At 34.2% G+C, this 12,558-nt stretch overlaps 1 protein-coding gene across 7 annotated transcripts in view; it reads left to right on the top strand.

Annotated features, from left to right (window-relative positions):
- The window catches only part of CCDC91 (coiled-coil domain containing 91), a 154,575-nt gene that overhangs the window by 80,307 nt on the left and 61,710 nt on the right, over positions 1 to 12,558 (top strand). For all 7 annotated transcript variants that reach the window (XM_032995071.2, XM_032995068.2, XM_032995069.2 and 4 more), the window contains one exon: positions 5,116 to 5,223. In XM_032995071.2, the coding sequence (XP_032850962.1) occupies positions 5,116 to 5,223 (108 nt within the window). The remainder of the gene's footprint in view (positions 1 to 5,115; positions 5,224 to 12,558) is intronic.

The following is a 12,558-nucleotide window of genomic DNA, read 5'->3' as shown; positions in this document are numbered from 1 at the left end:
CATAGTTATATAGTTTACAGACACCAGAACATGTTCTGCCCCTCTTCCCTCTCTCCCTCTCCACCCACCCCCCACCCCCCGCCAAGGATCTACAAGGTTCTAGCATATTCTACAGTTCTGCTATTATTTTGTTATTCTTTGCACTGTAAAGCCTTCATTACTAACAAGAATTCAGAGATACAGATATTTGAATAAGAACTATAATCAACGAATCTTTGACATTTTAGAACTTGGAAAACTTGTCTTAATCTCCAGTGGTTCAAGAGTCACTTCCCTATTCTCTGGGAATGAAAAATCAGGACTGAGGTATAATGCAGACTCCTAATTTTCCTTTTTGGTTAAATTCCACTGGTTTTAGTCCGATATGATGAGAGGAGCATATAATGATTTATTGCATTTGTTTTTGAAAGGAAGAAAATACAACTATACATCAAACTGTAATCTGTCTGATACCTGATAGATTTTTGGAAAGGGACCTAAAGGTTTGCTCTTCCATATCTGATGCTGATAGTTTCTTGTCACTTTTTTTAGTCATCTTAAGTTCCTATACTGAAACTGAGAATACTGAGCTACATTGTTAAAATATGAGGTATGTTATTGCTGTCCCAGTTCTTTTTGACCAAATAAACCCCATCAGATACCTTAAATCAGTGTAGTTTTTGGAAGTAATTCTGGTTTTAGAGGAATTAAATATAGATCTGTTAATTTGGCACCCTTTTCTTCCCCTAATAACTTTCTCAGTGCTGCTTTCTACTGTCATTTTCTTTTTCTGATCTACAAGCCAAAACAGCTATAGATTAAAGTCTGAGGCTTAAAACTTGACCAAATTTTAGCATCAATTAGCTAAGAAGAATATGCCAAGTTGAAAATTAATTATAACTGTACCAAATCTAGTAAATCATTGTCTAATTCTTGGTTTTCTCAGTTAATGTTTTGGGTTTTTTTCCCCAGTTTAGTAATGGTGAAAGTGTAATATGACATACAGGGAAGAAGGAAATGTTAAAAGACCATATATATATATATATATATATATATATATATATATATATATATATGTGTGTGTTGTCCAATTAATTGGATCTGCGGTGATATTTTTCATTTTCTTTTCAGGAGTCAGAGGAAAGTTGTTGCGATTCTTACTTTATTACACCTAAATATACTTTGATTATTTTGTACATAAGTCTGTCTTTGATTAGTGGAAAGGCATCAGTTGAAATGAACATACTATTGAGTACTTAGGATCATCACTATGGTTATAAAGCCACAATAGTGGCTGTAGTTCATTCTTATATTCATGCATGGCTTTGTATTTGAATTTTAAGCAAACAGCTTTTAGTTGTTTATCAAAGGTACTGCAGTCCTTTAAACTGTTCCCTGATGTGACAACTTACATAAGAGGTTGGGAGACAGAAGATTTTTGAAAGCCAAGGAAAATACAAATGAGAAAGGAAGATCTAGTAACTGCCTGAAAGAGCTGACTGCTTATTTGGCTCTAGTGAAGACCTAAAAGGTGACCTTGCTTTTAGTTAGAGGCAGATGTACTTAGGGCTTGTGAAGTGTGTTATGCCGAGGAAGGGGGTGAGAGGGGTGGGGGAAGTCAATAAGCAGTAAGGAGTAGTTGATAAATGTAAAGAAAACCTGAAAATCTGAACCGACTAATTCCTTTATGACTAAAACAATTGTAGACTGAGGCAACAAATGCGGTAGGAGTGTAGAAACAGATCTACATCAAGAGTGACACCTCTTGCCATCACAGTCCTGAAACTGACCCTTGCCACCCTGTGTCAGGGAAGTTCATTGCACAATATATAGAAGGAAAAATGAATTACCAAGAGCACCCATATTGAAATCCTACCCTTTGACTTCATGTAACGGGTGCCGCAGGCTACATTCTGCTGTAACCTTACTTGAAATGATTCAGTGAGCAATTAAAAGGAGACTGCTTCAAGAATGCCAGCTTGATATTAGGTCAGTGGCCACAGATTTATGGAACCTCAGCCCACCAGGATAATTGTGTAATTAATTACGGAAGAAAGTGGTATTTCAGCAGTGATAAGTAGTTGCCCAGAATTGCAATTAGTCAAAAGACTTTTAGTGTGGTTGTACTGAAGGAAGTATGTAACTATAAGAGTTAGAGATACCTATCATCAAGTAGCTAAATGTATGTTTTAGTTTAGTAGATTAGTTAATTAGTAAATTAGGTTTTTTAATTAGTAATTTTAGTTGATTATATTGAAATTTTCAAAAGGTTTGGATGGATGTCATGTATCTATGCTGTAATTACCCTATCAAGAAACCTGAAATGGTGGTTGCGATCAGACAAAGAAGGAAATTACCTTATTTTTTAATTCCATGTTTTCTTTTTTCTTTTTTTTTTTTTTCTTCTTTGTTTACAGTCTTGGAAAGACATTGTATTATGACATCTTTATGTTCCTATTTACTTTTTATAGTCAACTGGTGCCAGCCAGATGTAGGATATATGCATTGGACATAGTAGTGTCCTAGGCAACAGCTGCATTTTAGACTAGAATTAAAGGGAATTTCCAAGTTTGGCTTTTATTTTATTTTAAAAATCGTCTTATTTTTGATAATATATTAAATATGGGACATGATTTCAACAATAAGAATAATGAAAAACTAAATTAAAAGGGCAAGATACCTTTTCTAGTCATGCCATTTCTCTGTGACGCTGTTCACACAAAAGAAGAGTAAACTTCCTGTTTTATAGAAGTGCCTTATCTGACAGTACTGACAATTCTGATCAGTTTTGAGCATAAAAATTTTCTCATGAGAATAAAAACATTCTACACTTTAAAATAAATTAGAGCTCAACATTCTGTTTTGATTGGAAGCATATCTTAAAACCATAAGGTTCTGAGAATCTTCAGATTCCCCTTGAAAGGGGAAATCTTATTTTTATAGTAAGGAGTTATTGCTATTTCAGGGTATTATGTGACACACCTCATCTTCTTTTAAGTGACTTGAAAAGATTTGAGCTTTGGCGTAAATAATTTATTTGGTCTTTTAAAGGCCTGTTTGACTGGCTGATCTACTGAATCTCTCCATAGAAAATAAAGATTTTTGTCTGGTAATTTTTTTATGGCACAACATGGAAGCTATCTCTGAAGTACCGTGCCACATAAGAGGATTTTTCTCTGTCTCCTTAATCAGCCAACTAGTGGAATAGTCAAATACAGAATCAATTTTGTGGTACTATTTAAACTATATTAGTAGTGTGTATGATAGAAAAGGAAGTGCTTTGTTTCTGAATGTGGAATTTTGTCTATTTTCTAAAGAAAATAATAATAAGAAAATAAATTTTAGATTTAACAACCTCAACCTGCCATCCAATGAATAATAATTTTTTCCTTGAAAACTGAAAGTTCTTTATGCCATTTAACATGAATTTAACAGTTGCCAGTGAAGTTTGCATAGCAAAGTGCATAAAGTGACTCAACCCTTGGCATGAGCAAGAATTTATCTGAGAAATGCCATTGCAACTTAATGACCATTCTGTTACCATTTTCCCTAAGATCAGAATTTTATTTTTTTTCTTCTTTTATGCCAGTTATAAGAAACAATTCTTGTCACAATGGTTTAGGCAAAAACCCCCCATACTCCAAAGTACAGACTTATTTTTTGCCAGTGATATGTAGTTTATACACAGTAGGATTTAGCATATAAAGTTTCACATATAGAAATTATACTTCTTTAAGGTTTAAGTTTTTGTGTTTGCCTGAATTTATATCAATAAAAAAACTAAATTTAGTTGGAAAGAAATTGACTTTTTTGGAAATAAACTTAAGGCTAGCTAAATCCCCTACAAACACCTGTAAAAGTATTCTCACACTTTGGTTAAAGTATATGTTAAGCACCATTTTTTACCTTTTAGATCTCTGAACCTGTGCTGAAAACTACTAACATACGATAGCATTACTGAAGAACACCGATTTTTGCATGACAGGCTAATTAGTGGAAAATTTGTAAAGGTAGTTCAAAAATTGTCAGAAGATTATTTTTTTAACATACATTTTTGGGTTTTTTTTAAGTATTCAAAATCATATTTCATGCGTGTGTTATGTTCCATGAAGTAAATATATCTCTAAAATAAAGATTGTTTGAAAGATGGGATTTTTTTTTTGCTTTGTCTGCATTTGGGCCAAAGGTCTGCTTTCTATAAAACTTATGTCTGTTTTAACTTACACAGTAATTTCAACTACTTTGCTATATTGATTACTAGTTTAAAATAGTTTTCTACATCAGTGTATAAATAGCCCAATGAATATTTGGAAAATGACATAAATATTTTATAATATTAGGCAAAGAGACTTGCATGGCAGGAGTTAAGTAAATCCTACATTAAAATACCATCTTTGTTTAAGGAAGCCTGAGTATAATTCCTCAAATGTTTATTTGGTTTTTCACATATCTTAAAATTTTATATTTCTCTTTGTGTGTTCAGATGCTGGAAATTCTGCAGAGTTCAGTCAAGTGCATGTGAATAAAGATATGTGCATGCACACATGCTCACACACAGAGAGTTCCTAATTTTATCATCTTTTTTGTTACTTTCTTGGTACATTGACTTTCTACACTTTGACTTCCACTGCTTCACATTTGAGTGTGAACTTCCTGGGGGGCGTTCTTTTATGTTTTAAATTACTCAGAATTTCCATCTGCTTTTACTTGACTTGTGGTTGTGAAGATCATGCTTGGCCCATGGGATCTTACACTGTGCCGAGAGGATGTGGAGTTTTGTCAGCCAGGGAAATATGTCTGGCTTTTTTTTTTTTTTTTCTTCAGCAGCTTTCATATGCTTCTCTTCTTGTGTGGTCCCACTAAACTGAGTATATTTAACAGAAATACTCTCCCTCTCTATCTTCTGTGTGCTACTTTCTTTTAAGCAGACTGTGTATAAGAAATCTGAGATCCAAAAAATTTAGTCCTGACAGAAAGCAAGGTAGTGTTACATAGAAAGGTACTTTAATAGTTGCACGTTCCAAATTTATAACAGCATTCCACATTCTGATTATACACAAGTATTAGTAGACCTGCAGTTACCAATAAACATCCCAGTTATATCTTGGTTGAATATGCTGTGCTTTCTTTTTGCAGGCACTGCTACAATCTACAGTTCAACAGCAAGAAGCAGCTATTGAAAAACAGTATATACTAGCAATTGAAAAACATTCTCACAAATGTGAAGAACTTCTTAATGCTCAGGTATGGATGTGCACATACAAAAATCTTCATTATTTTCTAATACATCTAAGTACATCTAAATACATCTAAAGTCCACTTGAAGTATTCTAGCATTTCCAACAGTGTTTTATGACCATTTTACTGTTCTGACCATATCAATAAACACTTAGTGCAAACATGTAATAAATATATAAGCATCTGTATAAACAGCATGGAGGAAAGATGTGGTAGTTTGGAAAAATCAATTCCATCATGAATGAGGAGTTTATTGCACAGAGCTAATGTTATTTAATGCTTACCATAAAACTCTGCCTATAAAGCAAGTAAAAATTAATTTTAAGAAAATGCTTTGTGTTTCTGAAGTAAACATACTGTTTACTGACTTGGCATCATTTTCTGAGTGTTAAAAAGGATTGAATCTCATGAAATCTGGAAGCTTTATAGAAAGATTTTTTGAGGATGTACCCACAGATTGAGGAAGCATATTGCGTAGGACAGGAGAGTACTTATAACACAGTGCCCAGTTCACATCGTGTGTACATTTAATGAAATTTAACACTCCCTTTGGATCCCATAAAAGATTTGCATTTTCTTCACAAACTTCCAATTCATTTCTCATCCAACTCAATCAAGGTTTATCACCTTTAATTGTAATATAAATGTGGGATTTTGAAGCCTAATCAAGTAGACAAATGTGAGTGCTGATGGTAGAACTACCAGGTTTAATAAAATGGGATTTATACTGACGGATTTTGTTTGCTTCTAAATCTTTGTTGGAAGACATCTGAGAAATGTGTAGTATATTTTTATTCCTTTTGAATGCATCTATTCCTAAACGTGTGCTTTGGTGTTTGTTTTAACATTCATTTTTGTTCAAATTATTTTGTTCTGTAGTAATAGTTAAGATTGCTGAATTGTTTACTAATGATTTTACACCAAGTTGATTAATATTCTGTGTTGTGAGATTGTACATACATATCCACCTTTACATGGAGAGTCATGAGTATCTATATGACTGTAAAGAATTCTTTTTTGTCCCAGCAGTGATCACACAGTACAGGTATGTTCTTGTACACAAACATAGCTTTGTGTTGTTTTTCTTATTTTTATTCCCTTTTAATATTCTTGCCTTATAAGCAGTATTTTGACTTCAGACTTTTAAGACCACATAAAACTTTGTCAACCCACATTATTTTTTTGTCGTCATTTGCCATTCCTTCTTATTTTTCTGCTTTATTTCCTGTTTTATTTCCAGTTCCACAAAATCAAGATTGTCTCATGTGATAACTCTTCTCATGCTTTCTCCTAATCCCATTAATCCTAATCCCCTAAATTCCCATACACCTCCCTTCCAAAAGTGTCCCTTTGAGAAGGAGGAAAGTGGTTTTCTCTGCCTGTCTTTAACCTATTGTTAGAGTTTATTTAAGTTTCTGATGTTGAAGCTGTATTTTATCAGGGTGTTGTGCCTGTGATGGAGATGCATGTTAAAAGTCTGTCTAGAGAGGTACCATACAGCTGATACAGTCAGTGTTTAAGGTTGTATCTTCCAGGATAGGGGAAGATGTGAAAGGCTTGGTTCTGTGGTTCTGTCTCATTTTTCTGCTGGACAAATGTCTGCAGTTCATCTTTGATCATTACATGTGAAGTTTTGCAGCATACTGTCTAGCTATAGGTAGCATCATCATCATCTGCAGAAGGGAACTGTCAACCATCAACATAAATTGGTGTCAGTTCTGTATCTCGTTGCAGGTCTGCCAGCTGTCTTCACTGTACTCTTCTACTAGATCTAACTCTGTAGGTTTGTGGTTTAGGACACAGCTAAAATTACAGAAAGTTCTCAAAGTAACATCCTGAGCCATTTTCTATTCTGGCCCTTCTGACAGATGCCTTCCCCACCAATCCTAAAGTAAGAAAGTTCTGGTTTAGTTTCATCTACTTGAAGTTCAATATAGTCTCTGACATACGATACTGAACTGCCTGTCAGTGAAGTGTCCCTCTGTATTAGTTGTTATTACTATCCACTGCTTTTGAAACACTTGAGAGATGAGCTGGTGGTACCAGTTACTATTCAGTTACTGCCCCCAGATGCTGAGTATATCTACATCTATCTTTTTCTGAGTCCATTAATGTCACTTGTCTTGAATATCTGATCTCAGATGCCCCCTGGGTCTGGAGCTTATGGGTCCCCTTCCACATTTCCTGGAATATATTGAAAGTGCCAGTTCCCTCTAAGAAATTGATGATCACTGTAATGGGTGCTTCCTGGGGAACAATCTCCGGGACTGCTGTTTTTCAAGGAAATACACCCTCCTATCAACATTTCAAAAACCAAACCAGCCATTCTCGTGGCACATTCAGGGGCACCAGGGTCATGGTGTCCTTCATCAATGAACAGGACACTAAGAACTCTTCTCCTCTATGTCAGGAATCAGTCACATCTTATACTGAATATTTAGGAAAGCAATGCATGTCATTTGTACATTTCTAGCATTTGAGGGTGTCAGAGGAAATGTCATTGGAAAGCATAGTAGTTTATCACAAGTTGGAAAATCACAAATTTTATCCTTATCTATTTCTGAGACATAAACATATTTGGTGTTGCCTCCTGAAAATGAACACCAGCTTTGATCTTGTGGATTAGCTCATGTGCTGTATGAAAATACATACTGAAAAACATGCTGAACAAACTTTTGAATAAAAATTTTTAATACCCAGAAAATAAAGGCACATATAACAGCAAATGAATAAAAGTTCTTCAGTATAGTCAGGTATTGGTCAGTGCTGGAAGTGAGATGTCACATGGGCTGGAACAATATGTATCTTGTAAAGTATGAACATTAAAAACAGAAAGAAAAAAAAAGAACTCAAACAAAACCCAAAACCAAACCAAACATATGACAGTAAAATTTATCCCTCTATGAGATACTGACAAATTTAGATCATAGTTCTACCTTCTCTAGTAAGTGCTAGCAATCTTTTATGAAAAATGAGGCATGGAAACGGTCTACAGGCTATGCATACTTCCATTTTTAGTGGAAAAGAACATCATTTTTTTATATAGCTATCATTTAATTTCATTAATTATATCTCGTACTTACAGAAAAATATAGTTTCATCACTGACACCTTGTAAGTAAGCAATTGCCTGAGCTGGATTCCAGATGCAGCTATCAGAGGCAGGTATCACTGGCGATATTCTGCTGTTCCATGCTTTTATATGTGGAATAGACTGTCTTTCAGCTTTCCCTATTTTCCAGTGTTTGGATAGAAGCAGTCTGTTCAAACATCAAAGTAGGTTTTTTCTTCTGAACACAAAGACATAGAGACTGAATAACTTTAAAAAGCATAGATCATGAAAAGCACCATTAAAAGGTAGAGTAAGCATCTGTTATTTAAAAATTATTTACTATGTAGGACTTGGATATTCTAAAGAATTTTCTCATCAAGGTTGCTAGACCGTGAGCATGCTAATGTGAAAGGAATGACCTATTTTCACTGAAGCCCTAGAAATGTTGATGTATCAGAATTTTCTCTCACTGTTTAATTGAAGTAGATGGTGTTGAAAATGTAGACTATATTAAGGTTGATTTTTATATTCTTTTTTAAAACAATTAATGATCTGTGTATTAAGGTAAAATAAAATCTTAAATACCTGCAGCAAATAACTTCTCATTTATGAGAAATCATTTTCCCTCTATTTATCTGGCACTTTTCTTTCCTTACCTTGATGGTCTCCTTCCGTACTGTCTAAATGGTGTGAAACAGGCATTCTTGAACGTGTAGGGATTAAAGTGTATTTGAAGTGAGGCACAGGTCACACATTTCCATCTCTAAATTTTGACTTGACAGTATTCCTATTTTTCTCTGCATCTTCCTGAGGAAAGTATCAATCAAAGAGATACAACTGGATATTCTGTGTAGCGTTCTCATACTTGGATGTAGTTAAGGGGTTATATTTTACTGTGGTCCTTAATTATGTTACTCTGCATGTTTTCCATTTTGATTCATATAAAAGAAAAATTAAGAAAGACAAGGAATAGAAGCCTTTAGTTCTGTAGTTCAGTTGCATGCATATTCCTTTCTTGGGCTGGGCTTCTTTTCTTCTACTCAGAAAACCCTTAAGGATGTGCCTTAAGGATGTGTGGCCTGCAGTTTTTCTTTGTATAGAGTGTATTATGCAGAAGTTTTTTCCATAGTTTAGGAAGCCAAAGGAGCTGCTAGTATAATTGCTGAGACAGAACAGTACTGGAAGTGTCACACAAAAAGGAAAGAACTCTTAAATGCTTCCTTTGCACTCTTGCACGTTGTTATTTTTCATGGTGATTTTCTGTGAAGCTATGAAACAGATCTCGCATTTGTAGATGCAACAACATTTAAGATGAGTAGGGTTAGCCCTTGATGTCCTTAATTCTTTTTCCGCTCTACTTTATCATGATGTTGGATGTCAGTTGTATGATAAATAGTAGTTCAAAATCTTTTGGATGGTGCATGAAATCTTGTGCCCTTTGAGACATGCTCAGAGAAGTACTGGTTTAGCTTAAATTTGAAAACAGTTTGCTGAAAGGTCAGTCAGAATAGAAGTTCCATTTGCTAGAACTCAGTTTTTTTAAGTGTATGATGCTCCAAAGAGCATCTTCTGGACAAGCAAAAAACTGGTGTGACAATAGTAATAAGCTGCAGGAATGTGATAGATACCTTACCTTCTCCAGTGTTTGGATAATGCATTTTGATGTGTTTTGCATAGCCTTCTGTGAAGAGTACCAGTAAGTGCCCTGTCTATGCCTAAAATGTCAAATGTAAAGAATACTTGTCCTGTATAGTGAATTTTTGTATGACAGAGAAAATACTTATTTCATTCAGCAACTTAGTTCCACGGTCAGGAAGTATAATTTTCTATTATTTCAAATCTTTTTATATCTACTCATAATGTGCAGCATGTTTATATAATAATGCTTATTTTATGAACTTTGATTATTTCCTTCTTCTCTTCTTGTAAACAAAAGAGGTTCTATATTTCTCCCATGTAATGGTAGTAATTGTTGAAGGGAACATATGTAAACTAGATTCTTAGAGAATTTTAATATTTGCATTTTTAGGAGACTTTATTCAGTTTTTGCAGTGAGAATGGTAAGGTACTTGAATACTCCTGACGAGTTGCAGACTTAAAAAATGAAGACTGCAGTGGACATAACCTTTCTGGTTCCTTAATTCTAACTATGATGGGTTTGGAAATTCTTGAGGGTATTTATAATGTTCCCTTCTTTGTGTGTTTCTTCTCAGTACTTAGAAATCTTGCAGTTTGCTGCTGTGGAAATAATTGTTTATTAATTCCCTCCAAAATGAAGTACTTCCTATCAGTCACTTCCGTTATGTTTTCATCTGATTCACTTTGCACCTAACCTCTCATCCTTAAACACGGTTCATCTAGATGTGTCTTTTCAGGTCTGCCACTCTTCTGCCAAGACTGAAGTTAGCCTTTCAGAACTTCTTTATTCTCTGGTAGTTCCTGATTATGTAAAGGGTAAAAAAAGTATGTATTAGAATCCTGTTGTCAATTTGAATCATTTATTCCTAAATTCATAATACCTCCTGGATTTCTGTGTACATAGAGAGAATTGGAGTGAAAAGATCAAGAATCATCTCTTTCTGTGCTGGGACAGTTTTTTATTTGTTTGTTTTCCTTAAAGCCTGAAAACATTTGATTTACCCTCACCCTGTGTTTTGGTTCTGTATGTGTTGACTTTGTATCCAGTACTGTGTAGTATTTAGCTCCTGAAGTAAAAGTTACATTGCTAAGACCCGAAAAGGCATATCTGTTTTTTGAAAAAATGTAATTCCTTACCAGTCTTCTAACTTAATCTGCCTAACTATTGCAAGCTAGTTAGGGGATGATTTTGCAGTCGTTTTGCACTCTTAATTCAGCCAGGATACTTTTAGAGTGTCAACCAAAAATCTTATTTGGAAATTGCATTTGCTTCCTTGGATTTGTCAAGTTCAACTTGAAAGTAGCTCTTTAGTGTGATTTTTGCAGTCTGCCTTTTGCTTATATAACAAATTTTCTTAAAATCTTCATGACTTACGAATTTATATCATCAACTCTTGTCAATACTGAGCAACTAAATCATATAGTATGATTTTTCTCCTCAGTTATTTTTTTGTCAGCCATTGTTGAAAAAAAATGTTTTTCCTCCGTTTTGCTACCTTCCATTACTGAACATTTTGCTATTTATATTGCTCATATCTTAGGAGTTCATTTCCTTTTATTTTTCCTCATAGATGGAGCAATTCTGTGAGAACTCGTACAGGCTGTGAAATGAATTAGATCACAAAAACAGAAGGGCTAATTATTTTTTTTTTCCTTTATATTTTACTGGGGTTCCTTATCTCTGTATCCTTAGGACCTCAAAGTTTGTGGGTTTTTTAGTAGTCTTTATTACTATGTATGCTTTCTTAGAAAAGTGTTTTCATTATTAGATAACTTTATGTAGCTTCTTACTTTATAAAAACAATGAAACACATATGCAGCAAAATGTTTGAAGCTTAATTTCAGCTTCTGATGTGCCTCAAATTGTACTGTTTACAAACTGACTGTATATTGCTGAGTCGAACCAAGAGTACAAGTATAGGCTTAGTTATTTTACTGCCACTATTGTAATTTTTCTTTGTATTTTCATTGTTTTAACTTTTCTGGTTTAATAATGTTTTGCTGATTCCTGAGCTTTCTCTTAGAAAAATTTTACTGCTTTATTAGCCACTTGGACCTCAAACTGGCAAAAAGATACGGTTCAACCATGCAGTAATAAGTTATAATTTGAGGAAGTGGAAATATGTAACAGATGTTGGAATTCTTCAGACAGATTTTCCACCTTGCACTGCCAAACACTCAGATGCCACAGATAGTGAGGACAGTGTAAGAAACCAGTTATGATTACCAGATCTTGTCATTTGACTTGGACATAGTTTAGCAGTGGTGAAGAAAAGGTGCAATATAAAAAAATATGCTGTTAAATATAGGTAACCTTTCTACAGGATCAGAAAACTGTTATTAGTGTTTTAATAAGGTTGTCTTTCTCTTCAGGGTAATATTTTGAATAGGATGCAGAAATGGGCATATTTTGATAACATTACAAAATCACAATGCTGTAACTATGTATTTTTGTTATGTCATCTCCCTCTCACATAGAGAGGTTTCCCACAACCTGTTTTATTTCTTCCTACTGTTAGATTCCTTCATGAGAGACAGAAATAAAAGTAGAACTTTGTGGGTTAAGAAGATTTTGTGTTAAAATAGGTGAACAATTTTGAATTGAATTCTTAAAAAGACCAATCCAGTGGTTTATTATTCCTGCTGATGAAT

This window comes from Tyto alba, unplaced genomic scaffold (genome assembly GCF_018691265.1).
Source record: "Tyto alba isolate M040663 unplaced genomic scaffold, T.alba_DEE_v4.0 Super-Scaffold_21, whole genome shotgun sequence".
Lineage (NCBI taxonomy): Eukaryota > Metazoa > Chordata > Aves > Strigiformes > Tytonidae > Tyto > Tyto alba.
Note: the sequence above shows the minus strand (reverse complement) of the source record. Positions and strands in the feature narration are given on the sequence as shown.